Raw genomic sequence first — 27,917 nt, forward strand, 5'->3', positions numbered from 1 at the left:
AGAGAGATTCCTTCTTGGATTGCCCAAAACCAGAGCTGCATCGCCTCTCTGCACAGAGGTAGTGATCCTACGCCTCCTCTTTTGTTGAGGTAATGCATGGCCACTGTGTTGTCTGTCATTATCAGGACATTCTTTCCTTGTACAGATGGTAGGAAAGCCTTCAGCGCAAGTCTGATGGCCCTCAGCTCTAACAGGTTGATATGTAGTCTGGACTCCGATGGAGACCAACGACCGCTGATGGTCAAGTCGTTGGCGTGGGCTCCCGACCCCGTGAGTGAGGCATCCGTGACTACTGTTATCTCCGGCCAGGGTTGCCAAAACTGTTCTCCTTTCAGAATGTTCTCCTGACAGGCCCACCACTGAAGGTCTCGAGCCACCCTGTCGGGCACCTGAAGAAGATCTGTCATTCTCCCTGAGAATTGTGACCACTGAGTTCTCAGTGCCCACTGGACGGATCTCATTCTCAGGCGAGCCTCTGGCACTAGGAAAATGCAGGATGCCATGAGGCCTAGCAACCTCAAAAAGTCAAAGGCTGGGAGACGTTGGGCATTTTGGAACTTGGTAACCATCTGTAGAATATCTTGAGCCACCTCTGGTGGCGAGGCTTTTACCAAGGAAGTGTCCAGGATCGCTCCGATGAACTGGAGTCTCTGCGATGGTATCATTTGTGACTTCTGTTAATTGAGGGAGAATCCCAGTCTGTGAAGGGAGTGGCAAACGTGATTTAGCTGGATCTGAGCTTGTTCCGAAGATACAGCCCTGATCAACCAATCGTCCAGGTAGGGGTAGACGTGAATCCCTTTCCTCCTTAGACTTGCAGCCACTACCGACATTAACTTGGTGAAGACCCTCGGGGCGGAGGTCAGCCCAAATGGCAGCACTCGAAATTGATAATGAGAGTTGCCAATTGCGAACCTCAGGTATTTCCTGTGTTTGAGATGGATTGGCACATGGAAATAAGCGTCCTGAAGGTCCAGAGATACCAACCAGTCCTGGAACTGAAGGGCCTGAAGGATCTGAGAAAGAGTTACCATCTTGAATTTGTCTTTCCTGAGGAATTTGTTCAATTCTCGCAAGTCCAAGATGGGTCTCAGACCTCCGTCTTTCTTTGGAATGAGAAAGTAAGGGGAGTACCAGCCCTTGTTCCTCTCCGCTACAGGTACCAGTTCTATGGCACCTTTCTCTAGCAGGTCTAAAATTTCCTGCAAGAGGAGCGGATCTGGAGCTTTCTGAGAGCTGATCCCCGGTGGATGACTGAGGTATGCGTAGGAGAGGCAGGCAGTAACCTTGGGCAACTGTTTCCAATGCCCAAGCATCTGACGTGATAGCCTGCCATTCCGCCAGATGTTGAGTTAACCTGCCTCCTACAGGTGTCCTGTGAGGGAAGTCCTCAGAGTGGTTTTGGGGCGGCTGATGCAGATGCCGATGGTAAAGAGGCACCTGCTGTTGCTGCGGCTTTTGAATATCTACCCCGTCCACCTCGGGTAGTTCTTCTTTGTCCCCTTTGAGCCGGTCGTCCTCTACCTCTTCCGAATGCGGAGTAGAAGCGAAAGGACTTGCCCCTCGTAGAGGTTCCTGTGGGACGAAAAGGTGTCTGACGGATTGCAGCGCCTAGGGATTTTGCTGCTGCTTTTGATGTCTGCAGTTTTTCTAAACTGTCATCCGCCTTTTTCCCAAACAAAGAAGAGCCATCGAATGGCATGTTCAAGAGCCTGGCTTGCAGATCTGGGGCAAAACCAGACTCTCAACCAAGCGAATCTCCTGGTTGTTGTACTTGCCGCTATTGCTCTGCTGATACTGTCAGCCGAATCAATGCCCGTCTGGAGGGATTCGCAAATAGCGTCTTTACCGTCCTGTATGATATTTAGGAACGCCTCCCTTTCTTCTCCCTCCGGGATGCAGTCAGCCGCTGTAGCAGCACACGGCCAAAGTGTATGGCTGAATCTAGCAAGGGCGCAAGTAGCATTAACAGATTTTAACGCCATGCTACATGCCGAAAAAACTTTCTTTGCCATAGCATCATATTTCTTATCGTCCCTGTCCTGTGGGACGGTAGGGTAAGCAGTCTTGACGTCAGTAGAAGATGCTGCCTGTACCACCAGACTTTCTGGGGATGGGTGTTTTGACAAAAACTCCGGGTCTGCAGAAGATACCCTGTATTTTGTAGACAGCTTTTTATTTACTGCCGGGACGACATCTGGGGTTTCCCAGTTCGTCATAATCTTCCTCTGAAAAGCTTTATGAAAAGGCACTACAGGATCCTCCTGTGGACCTTTGCCAAGAATATCCGTGAGGTCATCTTGTTGGAAAGCCTGTGAAGGTGTTGACCACCCCATAAATTCTGTGATCCTGGCCATTAAGGCTCTATAGGGGGTTTCAGCATGCTCCCCCGGGTCTGGCCTAGCAAACTCCACCTCAGGGGAAGTGTCTAACCCACTTGCCCAATGTAAGGAATCATGAAGATCCTTTAACCTGCGTTCTTCTGAGGATAACTCCTCTCTAACTGGGGTTGCAGGTCCCTGCAACTCAAATGTGTCTTCCTGTTCAGAAAGTTCTCCCTCTTCCAAAATTGAGGACATAGTTCTCAATTGTTCTGAACTCACAAAGGGTGTAAAACCCATCTCAAAGGCAGAGGGTGCCAAACTTGTCATAATCGGCCTCGAAAACGTCGATGTCGTCGACGCTGAAGGCTTCGGGCGTGGCATCGAAAACAAAGGCGGAGGCCTCGAGGTCCTCGATAGAATTGGGATTCTGCTCGAGGAAGTCGACAATCTCGACGCCATAGTCATCGAGGACCTGGGGATAGTCACTGGGTGCGTCGTAACCGTGACTTTCCTTGGCGTCGACGCCGGTGTCGAAGATGGTGTCGAGTCGACAGACCCGTGTGTCGAAGGTCCCGTCGACAACGGCGTGGAAGACACCGACCTCGGCGTCGACGGAACCTTCGAAGAAGGTTTCGAGGTCATAACTTTACTCGAGGGTTCGTGACGCGCTCGAGAAGCTTCCTTCGCCGGGTACTGCGACTCGCAGCGTTTTTGACCTTCGGGTCTTTCGACCAGAGCATGGCTCTCGGCAGTCTTCGAGGGGGTCGAGGCCGCTTTCTCGAAGACGCTCATCATATTTTTGCGGAATTCCTCCCATTCAGCCCGGGAACTATGTTTCGTGGGGCAAGGGATTCTCTTAGGAGAAACAGAGGAAGAGGAGGACGGAGAAGGGGATCTTCGACGTCTCCTCTTCGAGTGCTTCGATCTCGAGGAGTGATGGGACCCACTCCGAGACCTGGAGCGCGAATGGTGACGAGGAGACGAATGTCTCGACTTCGTCGAGGAAGAAGAAGCTTTTGAAGTCTTACCTTTCTCCAGCTTCCCCCTACGCTCCTTAAGGGCCTTAGCTGTCATGGACATACAGTCCTCGCACTCCGAACAATGGTGTTCAGCTCCCAAACACCACAGACAAACTCTGTGAGGGTCAGTCAGCGACATCTTTTTCCCACAATCTCGGCATTTTTTGAAGCCGGACCGAGGGGTCGTCGGTTCCGACGAGGAAGCCATCGAGTACGGATCGAATATCTCGAGGTAAATAGGATAAATTGTTTACGAAACTGAGCAACGGTATTCCGAGGCACTGAGTAAGCGCGGAAAAACGGAACTGAGCAACGGACGCTGCGCGCAGCCTTTATAGACAGGATGACGTCGATACGGCGGCTGTCGAGGGACATCGACTCGGCGGATGTCGACGCGCAGCGCCCTCTAGAGAAACATTTTCCGAGGCCAGCAAAGCTGGAAGGAGATATCTAAGATAAGATAAGGAATACGTCGGAGGACACAATCCCTTCGAAATATAATTTTACTAACATATTTGCCCATTCCAATTTACTCTGAGCACCAGATTTAGGTCTGCCAACAGAACATTAAGCTCATACAGGTTAAGCTCTCAGATTCAGAGAAGACATTTGCAAACGCATACAGACAGTTCAACGAGATTGAGAAGTATTTTTTTTTTTATTACAGTTTTGTAGAAGGTGCAATATCTAGGCATGGAGAAATAAAACAAATCTGTCACAAGATTGGCCAGTGATAGCTGGAAGCAGAATGTTTGCCATGCATCCAGAGCTGAAGGCATTACCAGTCAAGTCCCCCTAATCCCCTTGCCCGCCCTCCGCCCCCAGCTAGCGGTGTATTGCCATTAGTATCCCAGCACGTTGTACTGGCATACTAATAGCTTTTTCTTTTTCCAGTTGAGAAACAGCGTGCTTGCCATTTTTTTTTTACTTTAAAAAAAAAAGCAATCCAAGATGGCTGAGATCGAAAGGGAGAAGGGAACTACAAGTGTTTCCTTCTCACTTTTCATGGTGGCCATTGCTGCGACAGGGATGTACCAGGAACACTAGTGTTCCCGACGGCAGCAAAGGTCAAGGGAGCACCAAGTAAGCGGGGCAGGGGTGGGAGGAGGGGTATTCAATATGTGAAAAAGGGTGTGGGGGAGGGGAGCGCGGGGGCACACGTATCAGTGTCCTGGCAGAAATATGGCTGCCTCCCGCTTCTGAGGAGGCTCGGAGTGGGGGGCATTTATTGAGTGGTAAAGCCCCCGTTCTGAGCCTCCCGATTGGCTGGGAGGCTGCTGCCCCTCCTTCCACACTAGTACTAATTAAGAAAAGGTGGAAAGTGCTGCATAACCACAACAACTACCATATAGCAATAAATAGGGCACAGAAATGAGGTCCAAGGTGTTAGGTAATAGTTCCATTTTATGGCTTGGCTCAAGCAGTCCTGACCAATCCAAAAATAGTAATTGCAAACAATAATTAGTAACAGTAGAGTGCAGACTGCATGGCTATAGTCGTAGAAAGGGATAAACATCCTTTATCCAGAGACGGCTGCCATCAGAACACAAATATTAAAAGAGCAGCACAAATGCTGTTTTTCCCAGGTGCCATCCACTCACCCTCTAGCAGATGCTGTGATTCTGTAAATGCCAGGAACCAGGAGCCGCCAGTAATCTCCAGACTCACCAGACGTGACAGGGTGGTTAATGTCTGCAACGCTGATTGTGGCCTTCAATATGCCCCGCTGATCAGTATCATCCAGGACAAATCCCTTGACACCCCGGTGAACCTAGAGAGATAAAACCGTTTAGCCTGCTAAAAATGCAAATATTGAGGAAAGAAGAGGGAGGGGTTCACAGCTTGGCAGAATTTTATGATGTTATTTGGCATTTATATAGCACTCTATATATCATTAGTATGACCTCAAAGCATTGGTAGGTTGAACACCCTTTTGTACTGTAGTCCAGGTCAGTTAAGAGAATAAGGTGTTGCAGGGTGCTTGGTAGCACCAGTTATGTGTGCAGCTGATGTAATTGCCTGATGGCAGCTGCATCCTAGCATTAGGTGTGGTGGTATTGATATAAGTTGAATGTGTGCAGTCTGGCGGGTGGATGCCAAGACTAGGTTCTGGCTGAGTTGGGCCTGTAGGACACTTGTGTGCAGCTAGGCCAGTTTGTCATGGGATATAGCTGCGCTTTATTAGAATGATGAGGTGTTTGGTTTATGGTTTATTCATTTATGGTGCGTGTCGGGCCCATGGGCATCTGGGCGCAGATCAAGTTACAAGGTTACATGTGACAGGAAAATAAAATACAGGGTAACGAGTACAGAGAAATATACAGTATGCATATATAAACAGATATATACAGGTGAGTGTGGCAACAAACTACATATTTACAATATATTTTCCTTTTCGGCTATGGAGAGGTGCAAGAGAGCAGGCCAGATGGTCGGAAGTCTAGGGAGTGCAGCCACTTCTTGACTTTAGTCTTGAAGCAATGGAAGTGGGATATGTCTCTTAGTGTGCCTGGGATAGAGTCCCAGAGTTGTGCGGCCAGGACTGGGAAGCTAGCACCTCAGTTTTTTTTATAGCTTAAACCTGGGTAGTACAAGACTGTTGGATTGAGCTTTTCTGATGGGACGAGCTGAGGTGTGTTTGGTAAATCTGTCTAAGAGGTATTTGGAGCCTTGCTGGACAGGCATTTATGAGTGAGGTGGAGCGATTTTAACTTGATTCAGTCGTTGATGGAAAGCCAGTTGGTCTTGAGTCTTACGTGAGAGATGTGGTGGGATTTGGGTATGCATATAGAGTGGCTCTAAGGGCATTATTCTGGATAATCTGGAGTTTAGTGGTGTTGCGTTTTCTGGTGCCTAGATATAAGGCATTGCAGCATTCCACTTTGGAATGAATTAAGGCTTCCGGAATTGTAATACAGCTTGCCGTGGACAGGAATGGTTTACATGCGTAAATCAATTTGCATGTGTAGTTGGTGGCGGCCGCTGTGGCGTTGATTTGTTTGAGGTTGAGGGCAGAGTCTAGGTAGAAGCCTAGGGTCTTCAGCTCCTTAGAGACTTTGATCTTAATTCCATCGATGAGGATGGAGTTATACATGGTGGATAATTTAGTCCGTTTATTTGGGGCCCCAATGAGTAGGAGCTCAGTTTTTTCGTCGTTGAGACATAGGCCGTGTGTGGCCATCCATGTTTGAATAATTAGATTTTGTTAATCAGGGTTGTGTTTTTGTCATAGTCGCCTAGGAGCGGGATGAGAATCTGAGTGTTTCAGTATAGTTGGTATATGAGACACCCAGATTGTCCAGTATGTCAAATAGTGGCTTTGTTAAGAGGTTATATAAGGTTGGAGAGATGCAGGAGCCTTGTGGAACTCTGCATGTGATAGGTAGTGGGTCTGCTGCGGAGGTAGTTGAGAAGACTCACATGGACCCGCTGTCCAAGAATGAGCTTATCCAAGTGGTGGCTTCCTTAGAGAAGTGGGTGGCTGTTTTGAGGTGATTGCACAGGACCTTGTGATCGACGAGGTCAAACGCGGCGGACAGGTCTAGTAGGAGAAGGATTGAGGCTTCCCCTTTGTCTTTCCTATCATCTAATTGGTTCTTCAGGTCAATGAGATCCCATGTCTAGGTTTGAAACCTGATTGGCGTGTACCTAGTAGGTTGTTGATCTCCAGATAAGCTTGAATCTGGATGTAGGCAGCTTTGTCAAGAATTTTAAGAAAGGGTACGGTTGTGATTGGCCTAAATTAGTGGGAGTATTGGGGTCTAGATTGGGCTTTTTTAGTAAGGGTAATACCCAAGCATCTTTGAGATTGCTGGGTACTGAACAAGATTTGAAGGAGGTGTTGATGAAATTAGAGATGAACGGGGCTAGTTTTTTTTGCGGCTTCTTTATCAATGGGTGCGGGGCAAGTGTCTCCCAGGCATTTAGACGGTTTTTAGGGACGAAATTATTTTCTCAGTCTCAGTGGTTGAGATAGTTTTGAATTTAAATTGGCGACTAGGACTGGCTTGCTTGGAGTAGGTTTCTTGGAGGATGGCTTCTTGCGTTTCTATTGCAATCTTGTGTAGGGTCGTTTTTTTGGCATTCATTTTTTCTTGGAGCAGGGTAATTTTGTTGCAGAGGGCGTTTTGGAGGTCTGTACACGAGGATTTATTTTTGATGCAGGTGTCCCTGGGAGTGACCGGGGTTTCGAGTTCCCTTAGGATTGTGAAGATTTCTCTGGTATTGGAGCTGGCCTTTTCTATTCTATCGTTAAAGGTGTCTTTTTTTGCTTGTATGATTTCCTTTTTGTACTTAGTGGCCAGTGTAGTGAGAAGATGCTTGTTCTGTGCTGTTGGGTTGTTTTTCCATCTGTTCTCAGCAAGTCTTTTTTCAATGCGCAAGGCTTTTAGGCTAGGCGTGAACCACGTGTTTAGGTGGGCAATGAGTTTCTCCTTACTGAGTTTGAGTGGTGCAATTGTATTGATAGCTGAATTGATATTGTATAGGTCGACTAGGTCTGTGCGATTGGAGGGTAGGTTTCCAAAGTTAGTGATGGGTTGTAGCAAGGGAAGGAGGTTGGGAACTGATGTTTTTTCTGTTTCTAGTTCGGGCCGGAGGGGCCATGGGTTTAGCTGAGTTAGTTGGAAGACTATCTTGGATGGTGAATGAGATCAGGTTGTGATCTGTCCATGCGCAAGGTTCGGAATCTGTTATGGAGGACAGGCAGTTGATGTCTGCGATCCAATCCAATCTAGCGTGCAACCTTTTGTGTGGGTGGGTCCGTTATTCCTGAGGGTGTGGCCTGCCTCTGTGATGGCATTGGATAGGACAGTGGCATTTGTGTCGCTCGGATCATTCAGACCTAGGTTGAAGTCTCCGAGTAGGATAGTTTGGGAGCTAGGTTTAGTATTGGTATTGAGGAGGGTCGTTCTGCCTTCTTCGAAAGTTCCTAGAGAGCCTGGGGGGCCGTAACCAGGTGCATGGAGACTGTACGGGAGGCAGATAGTTGTTATTTGACTGATAGCAGTTCGATGGAACGAGTGGGGGAAGTTTCCATTTCTCTCATGTCGAGGCAGGATTTTCAAATTAATGCTATGCCTCCTCCTTTAGAGGGATAGCTAAGAAGAGGGCAGGACCAGCGGCTTTGTTGAGCCAAATCTCTGTGACGGCAAGGAAGTGGAGTTGGTTGGTTGTGATGTCTGTGATTTCGGTGGCATGGGCTACGAGAGATCTGGCATTGATGAGTGCACCACTGATTTTGTGGGTTTCCTTGGTCTTTTTGTTGGTGGTTTTTTTTTTGCGGGGAGAGGGGTTGGCAGGTTCCCGAGTGGATTTGGCGTTGTGGAAGGTGTTGCATGGATTCTGCTTAGATGCCGCTAGGTTGGGGAGTCTGGAACCTAATCTGTGATTTTTCCAGTTGGTAGAGAAGGGTTGATTAAGCTTAGGCTTGCTTGCGAAGCGGAGGATCCACTGAGCTGGTGTTAAAGTCTCAGATATGTGTTGAATGTTTTTGCTGATTGGGTGTGTTGTCTTCAGTGTAGGAATGATGGGAGGTAGGAAGTGGGTAGGCCTGATCAGGTCAGATGGTGGTAGTGATTTATCCATGGATAGGAATCTCTGGGCCGAGTTGGTGAGGGTCATATTGGTGGCCGTAGTATCTAAGAGATTTGTCATTAGGATCATAATTATGGCTAGGACAGGGTTCATGGCTTCTAAGAGGGGCACTGTAGGCTGGTTGTAGGTTTCTTGGAGCAGGCACAATGGGCAGTTGCTCGATAGATCTAGTGTGAGGCACAATGATAATGCACAATCATGCGGCACAGTGGTAGGTACTTGTGTCTAGATGTGGATTTCCAGTATGGGGCGCAGTATAAGGTTCTATGGGCTGGAATGCAGTGTGTCAAAGTATAGCGCAGTTGCAAAGCACAGAGGTAAGGCACCATCATAAGGCGCAATCATGCGTTACAGTCATACGGCACAGAGATAAAGGTGCAGATATAAGGCGCTATCAAGAGTCACAATTATAAGGCAAGAGATACGGCATGAGGATTAGGTACTCGTGTCTATGTATGGTTTGCCCGTATGAGTTACAATAAAGGGTTCTGAGGGATGAAATGCATAATTTTAAGGTGGGGCGCAAGGATGAGGGGCTTGTCAGCATTGTGGGTGCACATGGGCGAATATGCTCAGCTTTGGAGCAAGCATTACATGCATATTGACAACAGACATGTACAGTGTGCATGGACAGTATAAAGAGAGGGGATTGTGTTTGTGCTGAGGTGGCAGGCAGTGGAATCGTATGCGCTGCGGTAGTATAGACTTCCGTTTTGTCGGCGGTTCGAGTCTGGGACGCAATGTTCAGCTTACTAGGACAATGATGGCAGCCGAGCTGAGGGCAGCAGTGAATTTTAGGACAGATTGTCCGGAGCCGCGTTGCGCCCTGTGGCAAACAGGGGCAAACAGGGGCTTATTTTGTCGGGCCTTCTCTGTTGCAGGGCCGGCTTCCGCCTACCGGCGGATGTTTCGGACAATTATGCTAATGTGTTAATGTTATGTTTATGTGTTAATGTTCGTATGTGAGCAGCTAGGCCAAAACTGATGGAGGAATATAGCTGCACTCTAATTGTGTAATGGTGTACAGAAGAGAGTAAGCGTAGCAATATGGGAGGTGAGTGTGGTTTGAGATATGATCTATCTTTTATCTATCTTATATCTCTAAAGATATATGCATTTATCTTTAAGTAAACAGTCAATGCCAATAATAAAAAACAAAACAAAGCCATACTTTTGAAAAACAAATACAATATAAATGCAGATGTGTTAGTACACAACAGCCTACCACAAAAGTAATTGGTACCAAATGGCACCCCAGGTCGTAGTGTAAGAAGAGATGTGACGGGCTCAAATGGTCATTAGGCACAAAAACATTAAATGTCTGACATTTGTACAAAAAGCAGAAATTATCTGCTTCAGGAAAAATGTGATTCAGAAAACGCTACTGTGCGCCAATTGAACAGGTAAGCAATCATTTAATGTGTGCCAAGTTGTATGGCCTCCCCGTAACATATAATTTTTAGTTTACTCTCAAAGGGAACGTTTTATACGGATATTTGTGCCCCTCTACAGTGTGCCATAGTGTGTACACAGTGGAATTATTTTTTGATCTTTTTATTAAAATCAAACCGCTACCATCACAGAGGTGAAGTATATATTTTGTTATAATGTAATTCAATAACAACAAAATAAATAAACACCTGAGCCCCCACCCACCCAACCACCCAAACAGCGTGTCATGTTCACCTAACTGATGAAAAATGTAATGAAATTGCCCTCTGCCACACACTATAAATGCAAAAGCTGTTTGGCCTTCCAAACTATAAACCTAGCACAGGGTATCTTGTTACAGCAATTTCCATGACCAGGGATTACACCTTACTCCAAACCGGTCATGTGGCCTATGGATTAAACTATTCATGGCAGTCTATCATCCGATGTACCACACATCGCTATAAGGAGGGCGTTCCAGGCTTCCATATATTCTGTGGGTTCATCAAGACCCTTCTATATCGCTCTGTATCATTCTGCAGTCTCAGTTGCAGACCACCTATGCAAATCCTCCCACCATACCGAAAAGATCAGCCGAGATGTCGCCTTGGCATATATGCCCAGCAGGCATTTCTCAAGCGTTTACGTGAATCGCATGACACATAGCTTTCCCCATCACTTGTTCAATCAATCCCCAAAACCTTTGTACAACATGGCATTGCCAAAATATCTGAAAAATATCTGCCCATTCATAAGTGCACCATGGGCAATTATGTAATCCTTGCTTAGTAAATTTCATGATCCAGTCCGGTGTCATACAGGTCCTATGCAGGACGTTCATTCCAACAATCGAAATCTGGCATTTCGAGAGAACTTACGGACATATCACAGCTCGTTCCCACTCTTGTTCATTGAATGTTCTATGTAAATCAGCCTCTCACAACAGTTTCACCTTTAACGGTTCACCACTCATGCCCACCAACAGTCCAGTAGACAGTCGCAACACCAGTTTCCATCTGTCCTCTAGGTCATCCATCAACATCAACACTTTGTCACGTTCAGGCATGCCACCATTTCCATGTAGCAGTCAAAGTAAACCTCAAGTATAGCAAAAACTGCCACTCACAGAGTCCCCATTCTTCCATCACCGACGGGATGTCCATTAACACTCCATCCTTGAAAAAATATCTCCACATGTGGCCAGGCCTGCAGTCTCCCATGTGTGCATGCTCCAGATATCCCCTCTGAATTTATTCACAATCGTAACCGGAATATGTGGGTTGTACGTGTCTCAAATCCAAGGCATCCGTAGCATTCTATCCCACATCTCCCTGCACAACTTCATCAAAGCCTAAATACAAGGCAGGCAATTCTCAGGTACCCCAAGTGCCTCCTTCCTCACAATTGGTGAAATAGCCAACTGCGTTAAGTATGTTTCCAGCGTCATCTCAGACAACCACCAGGTTAAATACTGCAACTGGGCTGACAGATAATATAACTCAAACCAAGGTAGCTGAAGCCAACCACTCTCCCAACTCCTGCATAGGGTCTGCAGCACTATCTTGCACCGCACCGTTCACCATAGAAATCTCCTACTCACAGAGTCCAACTGCCTTAAAAAAGCAGTGGGGACATTGAATGGCACGTTAGCAAAATAGTAAAGAAGTCGCAGCAATACCACCATTTTAACCAGTGTGCCAGAACCCATTACCGAAAGGGGTAGTTTACGCCAGAATTGTATTGATCTTTCTATCCCCTCCAAGACCCGGGCCGTGTTCTGTTCATGTGTGGACTGGAAGTTGTGGTTTATATTGACATGACCCAGTGGACCAGCTAATACACAAATCCGGCAGTACATCAATGCCTCTAGAGGAGAGCGCCGTCAATGGGAAGATATAAGACTTGTGATGTCCGATAGTGTAACAAAATTATCTAAAACCTCCACCACGAATGGCATTTTATGGGAGGGCTCCGGGAGATGTAACATATAATCTACATACAATGATAAAAGGGAACTCCTCCCATCCACCACTATCCCAGCCTCTTTGAATTCAGCTCTTTAATACACAGCCAGTGGTTCCAACGCTGAGAAAAACTGTGATAATGGGCAGCCCTATCTCATTCCCCTGCGTAGTCTCCATGAATCAGATAAATGTCTACAAGTTTTGACCCTAGCTACCGGTTCTTCATAAATTAATTGGATCCATCTAAGAAAGCACTCACCAATCCCAAGGCGCTGCTTAAATCCATGGCAAGTACACCAAATCAAAGGCCTTTATAGCATCAAAGGAGACCAGTGCACAACCAACATTGCAGTTGTCAGTTCCATCAATGATATGATGTAGCCTTCTCAAACTCAACAGGGTCCTCCTGACTGGAACAAACTCGGTCTGGTCTCTATGCACCGCAGAGCCCATCACCCACCGTATCCTCCCCGCTAGCAGAGCTATCAGGATTTTAGTGTCTTGGTTCAGCATAGAGAGTGGTCTGTACGAACCACACATTCTAATTTTCCAGCTTTAAGAATGGGAATAATGATCGATTCTCTCATACTGGTAGGTAAGCAACCTCAATCGTAGGCCTCCTCTTTTACCATTAATAGTTTTGGCATCAGAAGATCACCATAGGCCTTACACACGTCAGACGGTAGCCCCCTCCCCAGCCCCCAGCGTTTTCACAGATTTCAACACAACAACCGCAATGAGTTGCTCAACTGACAGTGATGCATACAACAATGACACTTGTTCTGGTGATAGTCTGGGTAAAGCAATCGGAGAGCATATAGTCAATTTCCACCAGTGACACTGCACCTGCCTCCCCATGCAGCCTGCCACAATACCTGCCTAAAGTAACATTTATCGCACCCTGTGCCCTCTATGTTTCACCACATTCGTCCATAACAGATGTACTGGCATGTCTAGGGGTCTCCTGTCAGCACAACCATGCATCCCCATGCATAGTCCTCGTGTACACACTAAAATGGAACTTTCTAAGCCTCTCCCATGCTCCAGCGCAGTGTTGGCCAAGTGCTACCAATTCACCTTCCACGGTACCAGATCTCACCAGGGAGCCCTCTTTACCTTCCATTTCCAATCTTACCCAGTTCTTCTGTCAGACCTCTTCATCCTTCCAGCTTTAGCCAATATGTCACCTCTCACGACCACCTTAAATGTCTCCCATAGCGTATCCTGGGAGTGTTGCTAGGTCTGCAAAAGATCCGGGGCTATGCTAATTTTAGGACTGTCAGGACTGGGGGCTAGCTAGCCTTTTTGGTTGTAACCCCAGAGCTTCTATCCGGTGCTACAACCAGTAGACCTGGTCTATAGCCCCCTCCCCCTTAGCAACGCCTCTGGCGTATCCCACCTATATACACTCCCCACATTATGTTAAAAAATAAATCAATTTCATCTTCTAAGTAATCCCAGAAAACCTGGTCTGTTAGCACCTCTGTATTCATACGCCAAGTTGGTACAGGGTGTATCGTTCCTCTCATTGCTCACTTAGCCACCAATGGGGAGTGCTCAAATATGGTGGCGAAATAGGCTATCTCCAACAGGATATATATAGTGAAGACCAGAATAATATGAATATCCACACTTTGTCGTGTTCATGACTTTCCAGATATCCACCAGGCAGAAATCCACCTGTGCCCTGGGTAGAGTCCTTGCCGAAGCCGAGAGTGTTCCATTTTTATCATCGGATCATTCTTGGGTAGCATCCAGTGTACAGTTGAAATCACCCCCCCTCATGCACAAAAAGCATTGCTCGCACAGGGCAGCCTACCATATAATGAAAAAAGAAAATAAGACGCTGCCTGATTGTGTGAGTATGTATTAACAATATATACCTCTCTATTGTAAATATATCCATGCACTATCACCAGTCTTCCCTGATCATCAGAGTATGTATCTAGGAGACGAAACGGGACAAAACTGGCAATCCGCACTGGGACCCCTCTGGCATATGTTGAATAGTGCGAACCATAATCTACCCGCCCCCTTTTGCAATTACAGTATTCGCCTCATGAGTCGGGAGATGCTTTTACAGCCACAGCACAATCCCCATTTGCTTCCTGCACAAGTAAGTATGCACACCCTGTTGAGTATAATAAATTCATTCAGTCCCCCGACATTCCAGTCAATCTTAACACACACCATTTCCATACATCCCTGCCAACTACCTCCCAGCACGGTCTGCATCCTCTCCCTCATCATCCAACCGCCTCCACCTAGTCCGGGAACATACCAGTGTGGTCTCCTAAACAGCCGCAGATATATCACCATTCCATCAAGTGCAGCAGAGCCAAATTGTAGTCTAGTCCAAACAAGCCAAACAAAACCCACATAAAACCAATACGCTCAATGCGATATAACACCATTCAAGCAAGCCCACATTGTCATTCCTGTGTAGGAATGACAGCCTTGCAGGCAACAAGATGCCAAACTTATGGTATCCCAAAACCCTTTTAAACGGGGTGTGCTAAAGCAGCGGGCAGCATAACTAAAGTCAATGCTGTTCGTGGGAACTGCAAGAGATTCTCTCGGTATCGCATACAATTATTAGACAGAATATCCACAGTAGTCTATCGGACCAGCATCCATCTCGACCTCCTCAACCAACTTCAATCGCTTGTATGGACCATCATATCCCCTCAGTCTATTGTTCCTACGAGGGCCCAAGCGCCTGTCCACCCAGTCTCCAGCCACTTCCAAGTTTCTTTTCTCGAAAAAACAATGCCTTACAACTGAAGCACCTTCAGCTTTGCTGGGTAAATAAGTATATACTTCAGCTCTACCTGATGCAACCTTTCTTTTAAAGGCCCAAACATGCTTCTTTTCTGTTGCACTTTTGCAGTATAATCATGGTAGAACGCCAATGCGGAGGATACTTGCCAAATGCTGCCCCATTCCCTGGAGAATCTGTTACCAGTCTTTAAAATTGAAAACCCTTGCGATCACAGGACGCAGAGGTGCGCCAGGCGGGGGACTAAAGATTAGTGAGCGGTGTGCCATTCTATTGTAAATATCTTAGAAAGGGTGCCCGGGTCAATTTCCTGGAGCAGTATATGCTGAATATATTCCGTCGTGCCCCTACCTTCCTCGCCTTCTGAAAGGACCACAATGCGAACTTTGTTACGTCAGGACCTCCCTTCCTCATCCTCCACTTTATACACAAGAGCTTTGTTTTTGAGCTTCAAATCCTCCACCTCAGCCATCAAGATCTCTGTAGCATCAATTGTCAGACAATTTTGTTTCAGTGTTGGAGACTATCCATCAATGTCCTGACAAAGGAGGTGAACATCAATTTAACGTGGTCTATTTTGGCCTTCAACGAAGTACGTAGCGCCTCAATAGTGTTCAGAATTGCATGGTCCGCCTCCTGTCCAGGCTCTGGATGTCCCCCATCCCCTGTTCCAGCATGTTGACAGATGTTCCAGCCTGTGTAGGCTTCTGAGCAAATATATCCATTTTAGTCTGCCTAGTGCCACTTTTATTCTTATGGTCAGCAGATAAAAGTCTCCAGTCCACCCCCTGGAACTAGAAATGTAACGGCTATCAGCGCCTGTGAGCTGTATTTGAGCGAGCGATGTGAAGGACTTATAAACGGAAAACTCTAAAGGATAGGCCAGCAAGCACCAGCACAGAGAATCCAGATTCCATCCCCACCATGTAGCCTGAGCCTGTATCCCAGTGGCAGGTGCCGCATAACAAAATGCTTCACTCCACAGTATGCAGAACAAGCCGGTCCAGCACTCAATGCATGCAGTGATAGTTCCATGGAGCAATACAATCCCACTTCAGTAGCAAAGAACTCGGACACAGTGCTCTTCAATGTCAGTGGGTGGAGGAAGGTGTAGGATTCCAGCATATACCAGCGCTCATAGTCTAACCTTCTCCAGAGCTTTCAATACGCTTAAGTCACCAGGATCAGGCGCACAGTGCCACTGCAAATGGCGTGTACCATGCAGCAGCTCGAGGCGTCCACCACTCCTCACCTCAGCCTCCCATCACCAAAGACTGCACCGATTTCTACAGCTGAGTGCAGCAGCCCCACTCCACTCTGCATACACCTGCCTGGAAGTTCATTTGGAGCAAATCACAGGACACAGAAAACCCTGCTATGGCATTCACTTCAGACTCGCAGTGGTCCAGGGCACGAAGGGGCGGGGGGGTTGGTAATCGAAAGTTCTACCAAGGAGCCCCTGCAATGAACCGCCTTCTGCTCCCAGCACATACCAGTGTTCACAATCATTGCCTCGCCAGAGCCCTCAGTCTGTTGAAGTCCCAGGATTAGGCATTGTGCTGTCTGCAGATGCCATTCGCCGTTCGCAGCACAACGCGTCTGCTGCCCCCACCTCACTTAGCCTCCCAAAATCAGAATCCACGCCAATTTCGTTCCACCAAAATGTTGCAGCCCCACGCCACTCCTGAGTATATCCGCATGCAAATCCTCCGTCAGAGCATATCATGGGGCACTAGAAGACCCAGTAGGACCTTTGCCAGTCTTAAGTGTTGCTGTAACCCAGGTTTCGAACCTCACTGCACCAGACTCCAAGGTGAAGTCTAAATGTCACACAGGTGTGCCCATGAGGTGTATAGCCATCTGCCCTCTAGCCAAGTGCCCCTCTGATGCTCTTCTCTTCACGGCCAGGAGTTGGCCGCCATTTTGGAGTGGTTGCCTCCTCCAATCCAGACCCCTCTGAGCAGCATCCTCGGTCCACAAGTCGCTCCCACGCTCATAGGCAGTAGCAAGGAATTAAGAGGTAAAGCATATTAGATAATGTGCTGAAAAAGGATCAATATAATGGATCATGTCCAGGAGCCTCGATCTATGGCATCCTATCCCCACGGCAGCTGCTAGCCACACCCCCCTCCACCACTCTCTCACCCCGTGTGCACAGAAGGATGCAATTGTGGATGCAAAATGGTTTGAATGGATCAATGGGCTACAGAGTTTTCTTTCAAAGGTACCGCGGTTGTGACAGTTTTGGTTCCAGTGTGCTGCTTTATCTGCAGAGGGACTAGCATATGCATGCAATCTAAAATGCATATAAAAGTGAACACTAAGGTCCCAGAGTTGAGCTGAGGACAGGATGTGGGTGTACCCAGTAAGGAAAAGTGACTAACTTGTAATCCCAGATCTCCCATCATAGGTATTGTGAGGAGTCAGGAATGAGATTCAGACACAATGGAGTAATGGTTTAGAGGATGGAGTTCTTTGTTCCAAAGGGTGGTTCCCTTCCCATGGATTTCTCTTCCCTTGGTGATTTATTAAACAATATCAGTTCCTTGAGTTTCTCTTAATAAATGGCACAACTGATATACAAAACAACTGGTCTCTGTCTTGTTAGGATGCCTGGTGTACTCTCCTACCAGGTTTTCACTCCTTATGATAAGCAGAGCCTTTTTACTAATCCGGATACGTCTTTCCCAGGACCTGTTTAAGTCACCTATTTCCGATACAATGTTCAAATAGTTATTGCCTGCTGGTGTACTTCCATACCAGGGCTTTCCATTATACACACACTTACAACTGCCTGGTATACTATTCTTCCAGGGCTTGCACATAGGTATCTTTCTTACACCTTTAATTTGCCTGGTATACTTCCCTGATATTATCCTGCCAGGACTTTTTACGTGTGTATTGCATACACTCACAAACTTGAAAGGGATTCGGTCTCTCTCTCTCTCCGCCTCTCGCCCCGCCCCCATTTTGGCATGGCTGCCACTACGCCCCGGCGTCCCCACTTCCCTGGGGTGGACTCACTGGCTGGCGTATTCGACTGCTCCCGTGGCAAGCCAGTAGTGGTCGTTTGCCATTTTCGTCTCAGTTCCAATATCTGTTTCTAGGCTTCTTTGCCTCTCGCAGACCCTGCTGGGCTTTTCTGCTTTGTGTCTGCTGCGCTCTTCAGCTTCATATCTTCAGGCTACGGTAAGGTGAAGGTAGGCTCTGGCAAGGTGAAGGCTGCCTCCAAAAAGCGACGCCTCGCTCCCCCTCTCCCGAGATCGGACGGGGCTTCTCCCGAAGCTTACCCGGGGTCTCGGACTTCCTCTTCCCCGAACCGGAGCGCTGGCCCGTGGTTGACGGTGCCGGGGAAGGTGCGCCCTGCCTGGCGACCGAAGAGCCCGGCCTTTCGGCGCTCCCGGAGCCAGCGGACTCGCGGCGCTTGGCCTGGTGTTGGGCCCCCGTCGCCGGGGCGCCCGCATAGGACTTAGAAGCCCGCTCGGACCCTTTCTTCTTCTTCTCGCCCGTTGAGCCCTTCTCCAACCAGCTGGCGAGACGGGATCGCGGGTCCCTCATGGTCCGCTCCGACAAGTTCTTGCAGAACTGGCAGTCCTTCTCTACATGAGTCTTGTCCCCATGAAGACAGAGGCATCGCGAATGTTCGTCCTCAAACACATTCTGCAGCCCGCATCCAGGGCAGCTGCGAAACAGCTTGGGTCCGGGTGACAAACTCGCGTCCTGGGCCATCTCAAAGTAGGCCGCAAATCTTCTGGAATCCTCCAAAAGGTTGATTCGACGAAATCTTCACCCTTGAGGGGCGTAGGCAAATCCCGCAATGGGTACCCGTTAACGGGAGTAGAAACGGTGGAGCTTGAGGCTCGATTAACTGAAAAAATGTGAAAATTCACCTGAAAAAGTGCGAAAACGCAGCAAAAGCTCAAGAGCTAAGCACGAGGACTCCCAACACTTGAACGTGCGGTAAAAATCTGAAGATGGCTGCCAGAGGCGGGGCTTAGGGAGATGGCAGTCATTGGCTGTGGTCAGTATGACGCAGAGATCAGTGATTGGTTACTACTACGAAAGACAGATCAGAAACAAAACTGATACTGATTTTTCTTTACCGAGGATTCCCAGCCTGACGGGGAATATTCATGAGCATGTGAATCCATGCCAGACCCCATGCTGGAGAAACACAGGATTGGTAGAGTTTAACTCCCTATTGTCTGTGTGCTTGAACACCTTCTTCCCCGGGGTCCAACCCTTCCCTTTGATCCACAGCTCACCTTGTTTTCTTGGAAAGTGTGTTCTCCGTCCTGCTTTCAGTGCAGGGGTGCGTGGATTGATGCGGGCTCGTTGCTGCCTAGTTACTTCACTGGAAAGAGTCCGACAGGTAAGTATAATGAGTCTTTTGAACAGTTTTCTAACTTCGTTCCTTTCCTTCCTTAGATGATGGCCGGCGTCGGGGGATCACGGTGTGCTGCTGAGATGAGTACCGCTGAAGGTGAGTGAGAGCTCGATGCGCGTTGCATCCCTTTCGTATTTGTATTGAACTGATTTCTTTTTCTGTGTCTTTTAGGTGCTGCGACGTTTTCAGCGTGGATGCCGGTTATGAAGAACAAATGCGGTGAGTAAGGGCGGTATGCGGCGCCTCTAGAGGTTTCCACGATAACCTGGAGTGTCTTTTCCCTCTTGCAGATGGATGAGAAGTTCCGGAGCCAGAGTTCCCCGAGAACGGCTGGGATTCAGATAAGCATTTGAAGCTCGAACAGTATTTAAAAATAAGCGAAGATTTGCAGAATGCTTATTAATGCCTTTTTTCTGTTCTTTTTCCTTAGGAAGCGGCGTGCCGGGATGGGAATGACACCGCCAAAGATGCCCACAGAACAGAAGGAGCGATGAATGATGGGCAGAAGCACTGCAAGGTAAGGCTGTTCCTAACAGTGTTCTTGTTCTTGCAGGAGCTGAGCACAGAAGAAAGATGCAGGCCTACTGGAGACCGATCCGAACACGTTGAGTGTCACGCTGCAGGTGCAGAAAACGCAAAGCAGGTTTCTCAGCCTGGGCGTGGCTTAAATAGTCTCTGGGTATCCCAGGTGTCTCTGGGCTGAACCACACCCAAAAGAATAGACTGCACAAGCAGTTCTGGGAACCTAAATATGTGGGGGCATCCACCTTATCCCCATCAATGCACTACAAGTTCAATCCCTATTGTTATCCTCTGGGAGTGAGTGAGCGTGTCTGGTGCCACAAGCGCCAAGTCTGACTCCAAGTGGGTCTTTGGAGGGATGGAGAGGCCCTTGAGGGCCATGTAGGTGATCGTGGACTGGCTCCAGCCTGCCATCTTGAAGGGCTGGGGACATGAGGGGCAGGAATCAAGACAGATGCTCTGTGAGGCTGTTGTTACTGGGGTTGATGGCTAGGGGGGGTTGAACCACCTGTCGATAAACTCAACTCTGATGAAGGTAAGATGGTCTAGTGTAATCCTTCTGCTTAGGATGAAGCCCCACATTCATGAAGGCGTTTGTCTAAAACCTGCCAGTCAATCTTCAAGCTAGGTAAGACTGTCCCACCCTGGTTTGCTGCATTTGATGACAAGGGAATTTGATGCAGTCGAAACAACGTCATATACCTTCCTGATAGTGGATTAGAAACATGACCAAATCATCTTTTACATAAGCATGGTGAAGGAATGACCTCACTGTTGGATTTGTCTGGGTAATTGACTAAGAGGCAGATTCATCTCATCATACCTGGTTTTCAGGGCCATTTTAACCTGAGCAGTTATTAAACAAGGATTGAAATAAACATTAAAAAGGCGAAACAATGTTAATACAAAGCTATCTAATGGCGTTAGAGTTATCCAAGAAAGTATGCAAGTCAAAATATCTTGAAACAGCTTGGTTATGAAGTCGTATTAAACACCACAAAATGGCTGGCATAAGCGATACATTTTCTGATATGGGAGCTGCCTGGGTCTCCAAGTACAGCAATTCTTTAGCCGTGGATGTCCAAACCCCCAAAAAGGACCTACAAAATTGGCTTTCAATTACATCAAGAGGTAAGAGGCAACACCAAAATACTGTTCGTGTATCACGCTAGCACATGACCTTTGGCTTCCTACACCTTTGGTGCAGGATACAATGCACCACCTCCATAATTATTTGTAAAGTGCAAGACTCCATACAACTCGCTTGCTACAAGTAGCAGTGCTCTATAGGACGTGACCAAATGTTCTTACTCAACCCTCGCTCCTAAATAGTTAAATGCATCAACTATTTCCAGAGGTTGATCCTCTACAACAAACAGACTTCTTCATTGGCTTATGTTGGTAAATCATAACATATATATATATAACTATAAAATCACTATAAACTCTAAGAGCTTGTAGTGAAGCTCGGGTGCGTTGTACATGGTCAGCATAAAATAGACAGGGAATACACTTTACAGCTGTTTGTTGGACATCCAGTGTTTAAGAAAACTTTGCTCCAGACCATTTAATTTTTTTTTTTTTTTTTTTTTTTTAGAAGAGTAGCAGATCTACACATCCTTGTTAACACCTTGAGTTATTGGGAAAGCGTTCATTGTGTTACCAACATTCAATCTTGCCAACCAATGCTACAGTGTTCGTATACAGATGTCCCAGCAAATTCAAAACTTCATCACTCCCTGTAGTTTAGCTTAATATACAATAATGTACATCTATTAACCTTATCAAAGGCCAGAGACGAGTTCATACAGGTCAATTACAAATCTCCCCTTAACACTAAGGTACTTTCCCATGGTCCAAGCCAGATTGTGCCACTACTCAGTAATTCCCAGAGAGTATCAAAACCCCAACTGCAGACCTGAAAATAACTATCAATCCAAGTCTCTAACTTGATAAAAAATTAAATGTCCCCAGAATTTTTAGCAAGGGATCTGATAAGGAAATAGGTCTGTAGCATTTAGGCGACTCGCAGCTGCACTTATTCAAGATGGAAATTATAGAGGTTAGCCATGATGGTGGTATTATTCTATTACGTAATATAGCCTCAAACACAACATATCTGGAGGAAAAATTAAGCTGAGGATTCTAAATAAAGTAGGTCGAAATGCAATTGCAAGTGAACTCAGATGAAAAAGAGAACAGATATTGAAGACTAGGCCTTATATTCCCCATACCAGATTGGCATAGATTGAGTCCATTTTGAATTAAAATAAATGCTTGCTATAAATTATATATTAGGGAAGCGGGCAAAGGTAAATGTAGACACCTCTTTAATAGTTTGCTAATTGGGGTGAAGTGTGATATGAAAGCGATTAATTTGTTACCAACTTGGAAAATAGTCATGTCATGGCTATTATGGTAAAACTTGCATAGATTTTAACACCCTTATTGATGTTTACAACCAATCATGTGGGGACATTACTGAGAAACTAATTAGCTATATAATGAGGTTATACCTATAGCCATGATATTTGTGGTCAGTTGATATCAGTAGGTAGCGATCTAAATGTGCATTGCGCTGAAATAGAATCTGATAACATACTAACATATGTTATATTTTAAGATATACCATATAAGCAAGGAACAAGATGGGTGAAGGGTTTGGTATGGTGGCAAGAACTGAACACCATTTGTAAAAAAAAAAAAAAAAAAAATAGTGGCCATTCAGCCTTGATGCTTAAATTACATAAAGGTACGGTAAACCAATAAGGGAAGAAAATTGAATCTGTATGCATGAACACTTAAGGTAATAGGATTGTTTGGACGGCATGGAATATTGTAAAGATAAAGGAGCATTTATTACCTGCTGGTAATATCATTAGATGGGAATCTGCTGACAAGAATGTTGGAGACCTCTGAATGGATAACAAATGTATGCACTAAGTTTGGAAGTACGAAGACTGATCAAACAATGCACAAAAAAGGAGTTTTTTAATGATGCAATTATAGCAAGCCCTAAGATCATTGCGACATGAAATCAGATCACTGTAAAAAGATGGATTCGGGGGATGGGGGGGGTGGCTAACATGCGATATATAAGAGGGAAATACCGGAATTGGCAGAAAAACTATATTAGGTCTCTACGAAGAGTCAGACAGCAAATTATAATTCAAACCTTATCCAAGAACGACAAAAATACTGGTAAATAAAATTATGAGACCAGATAACAGTGCTTAACGCAATTGGCGAGGTTAATTGGTGTAGGTATGTAACCAAAATGTATTTTAAGGAAGACTCCAATCACAATGCTCCTATTGGTAAGCAATAAATGAAATTTAAACTCAATGAATATGAGGAAGACATCTATAATTTCAAACGTAAACACAATAATTTAAGAGCACCAGGTCTGATGGGCTAGCAAATGTTAACCTAAAAAAAATATCCCAAAACATGGGCTACGGTATTATACCTGTATTTTGAGAAGGTTCTGAAAAGGGTATGTTATTACCAAGTCATGGAAGCATTCCATTCTGGTACCTGTGCACAAAAAGGGTAGTAGATCAGATCCACCAAACTACCCACTCTTGGAACTTTCCTGATATTTCAAGCTAATTTGTTGCCAATATCTTATTAAAAGATCAACAAAGGGGCAACACAAACTAATATACAGTCGCCTTTTCAAATGTTTTTAGGCAAGGGTACAATCAGTAATTTTGAAGACACTGTCATCTGGCATGCATATTACTAATGCTGCACCAAAATACGCAGCCTTCATCAACTATAGCGTAGCTTTCTACAATGTCAATAGAGCTCAACTATGGGCCAAACTGGACAAGGGGGGGCGGTTGGTATACTTAATCTAGTGGTGCATTTATATAATAGCACTGTTTCCATTAAGATGGACAATGAGGGCACATGCACATGTCCCAGTACGACCAACAAAGGATTAAAACAAGGATGTGTGCTGGCCCCCATATTATAAATTTTTTATATGGCACACATGGTAACAATCAACAATTTTCCTCCTAAAATGGGGGACGATCACTTAAGTTGTATGAATTACACTGATAACTTGGTCCTCCTTGATCATACAACAACAGGATTGAGTAGACCGCTGCAGACAGTGGGCCAACGCTCTAGGGATTTTGTCCCGACGGTAAGCACTGATAAAACCAGGGTAATGTACTCTGGCAGGTACTACGTTCATTCATCGCCGATTTCTTTCCGGCTACAATTGTTTGCAGAATAGAATTTTGCCTGACAAAACTCATGGAAGGGGTGTGGTGTGGTGAATAGGGGGGGGGGGGAAGAGTTTGGAGGGGTCCCCCCAAATAATGAAAACAAATGTTGATTTGTTATTTTTCGGTCCAATATTTTCAGTAACAAATGCCACCAAACAAAACACTGGGGATGAAAGAACATAGAACCCTCTGGCAAAGGGAAAAGGGGACCGATGTATAGATGGCATATGGAACAGCAGCAGCTTTTAGAAGTATTTACTAAATCCACTAGTGCAGCTAAGCTTAGGGAGTCTTGATCCCTAAAGGTAATTTGACTAAAGTGGCCACCATAGGGAACTATGTTTCCCAGCAAGGAGGATATATCAACAAACAAGTGTACCTCTGTATTGTTCTCAAAGGAGAAAACAGACCAGTCCATTTGGGCTATTTTCAGTCATACTATCGGGTCTCTTGAGTTCAAGATCCCAAGTATGGGTCTACGTGTCTCGGTCACTAATCCTAATAAAAAAATTGGGTTTCTGCGAATAAAGAATTCACAGAATTAAGAAAAATAATTCAAGTCACAATTTAATAGTCATTACAATATAAAATCAACAATCCTGAGTTTCTTTGCAAATGGTCATAACACTTAATCCAAAACAATAGTAATAAGTACCCAGCTAGACCTGGAACCATGTACCTGGGTGTACAGTGGTGGATCAAAGAAATCACATGTGATTGGTGTATAACAGAACAAAGTGCTCATAAAGCTTGTGTAAAAAGACAAAGAAGAAATGAAAGGTTCAAATTCGTTATACATATTCATTCTTCTGGGGCTGTTCTCCAATTAGGTCTCTTTTTCTCCTAACCTTTGGTTCAAAAAACAAATTTTTATACAGATATTGAAGGCATGTGCCCTTATTTTTTACAACTGGTCTTAAGTACAAATACAAAGTTTAAGTAAGAGAAAATAGGGAGGATAAGAAATGGTTGATGTTATTCCTTTACGTCAACGATTATTCATTGGTTTTATTTTTCACCCCCGTTAGTGGAATGGATACTAGGGTCATTCTTCTACCCTAAATGTAAACTGTGTTCAGTAAACAGGTATTTTTCAGGGTCTTTTCTCAAAGCCAATGTGAGAAGATCTGACTTGAAAAGATCTGGGTCAGGGGACATGTGTAGTTAAGTGTCTTGGAGCCATCAACTCCAGATCCAGTTGTTCCCTGTAGGCATCACGTTTCGGCAGTCTATGGGCGCTCGATTGCCGTCTTAATCGGGGCTCCGTGTTGGGTACCCTGTAAATAGACGCATAGTGTGTAAGTGGAAGGGTACTAAGCAAGGTGCCTGAAAGCCTAAGCACTTTCAAAAAGCCTAGTACAAAAAATCTTTCTTGGCGCTGGTGGTCAACAAACCTACCAGTGCTCAATCCCAATTCTGAAGTCCGAACTAACACATGGAGAAGCACATGCAGCTGTGTTAGTCACGTTGCAGGAAGTATTCAGAGGGTCCTGCCTGGCGGTTCTGGTGAGGAGTCAATCTGTATGCGTGCAGGTGTGGTGCGGGAGACATCAAAATCCCATCGTCGGATTCTATGTGTAATCTTAAAGGGTGATATAGAAAACCAGAGTTGGATTCAAATAGGTTTGTGTCTGGGGGGCAATCATACTCTTCTCCCCCCACCCCCCTGCCAATTATATTTTGTTCACAATAGGGGCTTGGTTAGCCCATATGTAGAACCCTGCCTACTGTGGTTTGCACCTCTCGGCTCGGGTTAATTAGCACATTATGTCCCAAAATGTACCTGCTGATATTCGGAAGCACCATGTTTTTCTCCACTTTGGTTTAGTCAGCCAATTAATTCTTTTGCGTATTAGTGAGGGCGCATGGCCGGTTGTCTGAAATGAAAAAAATCTAAATGGAGCCATTATCAGTGAATTGATGGGTACGCTGCCCCGTACGTATGCCAAGTCCCTGACAAACAGAAAACACTGATCGAGTGCCGAAGCCACGTGGCTTTGTGGTTTGTTTCTATGTGGGCTGGCACTCGTAGGTATATATTTGTGTTTGTATTTCAGCATCTGCTTCCGATACAGATTGCCCTTTCTCAAAATTACGGGGTCCTGCGTGGTTGTACGCTCACCTTTCATGTCTGTATTGTAGTCACTGCTGTTTTCCAGCGTTCACCGGACGTTGCAGGGAGCTGCTCTGTGTATTTGTTTATAAATGGTTGTCATGGTAATTCCTCTTTCAACATTGTACTGGGGTTTCCACGTTGCTGCAGGCCCTGATGTCATGGTGAGCTGTTGGTAACATGCTGTTTCTTATTGCATTTGGGCGTGTTAGTTACCAATCACCTGAGTGATGTATTCCTGCGGTTGGAACGTAATGTAAAAGCTAATATTACTCGGCGAATTGAGTTTCCTCAACTTGAGTGATCGGGTAATACAACCTCTGTGTGGCATTCCCGGTCCGTTTGCCAGGCCAGATAGAATTCGTTAGTTGTGATTAAATATTTGGATTTTAAGCCCTAAATGTTTTGAGGGGATGTTACCATGATGATCTGACATATTGGTGCTCATGACTGATGTTGAGCGACAATCCCTGTTGAAATTATTGTGTGTTGCCTTAACTTGCAAGAGCAGGTAATCCAAACCTCTATTTGGTATTCTTGGTCCATATGGCGAACCAATTCGAATTTGGTATATATGATTGAATCGTTTAGCTTTGAACTGTTCAGGGGGGATCCTACCATGATATACTGACAAGTTAGTGCTCATGACCGTTATTGGGTGGGAGCACCCTATTTGAAGGTGCTCCCTTTGCTAATTAAGGGTCAAGTGTGGATATATAACTGTGTGGGGCATATGGCGTCATGGATTTTCCGGGATTTCGTTTTTTAGCTTGTACCGCAAGGGTCCTCTATCTCCTATGTGTAGACTGTCGATTTATGTGCTAGTTCCCCCGGGATGCTACCAAGGTTTTTTGATATAGTGGGCCCACCTGTCAAGAGTCTCAATGTCCGGTAATGATTGCGCCGGACTTCTGGGGGTTCTGTTGGAGTTACCAGTTCAGTGAGTAACTGGTTGGAAAATCTCATTTTAGACCCCGATTGTGGGTGTCTAAGCGGTGTATCCACCGAGATTCCTTTTCAAGGAGACTTTGCTGGATGTCCACTCCTCCCTTTATTTTCTCCACTACCCACCATAGAATATCATCTGGTGTGTGATTTGCTTCCATGAAGTTATAATGCATGGTTATAAATTTGTAGAATCGCGATGTAAATTATTTGATATATTTCTTTATAGCTATGGTAACATTTCCTTAATTACTGCTGTGGTGAAGATGTGCAGCATAGTTGATAAACTAAATGAAATGGAATGTAACTTTAGGTAATTTGTTATATTTGTTATATCTGAAATATGTTTAGGATTGTAAAAATGTATTTTTATGACTTTTACATGTTTGTAAAGTTAAGTATTAACTATATCTCAACTGATTAAAAATAGAAATATATGCAGGCTAGATGGAGTCAGACATTCGCAAACCGAAGCAAGATTTTACCCACATGCTTGTTGAAAATTAGCCTCTGCACACAATGCAACTTTGCATACGCAGCCAAAACCTGCTCTAGTGAAGGATGACCCAATTTCAAATACAATATTGACAAGAGTGA

At 45.6% G+C, this 27,917-nt stretch overlaps 1 protein-coding gene across 1 annotated transcript in view; it reads right to left on the reverse strand.

Annotated features, from left to right (window-relative positions):
• CPD (carboxypeptidase D) overlaps positions 1-27,917 on the reverse strand; it is a 750,705-nt gene that overhangs the window by 383,355 nt on the left and 339,433 nt on the right. Inside the window, exon 11 of the mRNA XM_069615245.1 lies at positions 4,945-5,114. Within this exon, the coding sequence (XP_069471346.1) occupies positions 4,945-5,114 (170 nt within the window). The remainder of the gene's footprint in view (positions 1-4,944; positions 5,115-27,917) is intronic.

This window comes from Ambystoma mexicanum, chromosome 9 (assembly GCF_040938575.1).
Source record: "Ambystoma mexicanum isolate Mex_15411 chromosome 9, UKY_AmexF1_1, whole genome shotgun sequence".
Lineage (NCBI taxonomy): Eukaryota > Metazoa > Chordata > Amphibia > Caudata > Ambystomatidae > Ambystoma > Ambystoma mexicanum.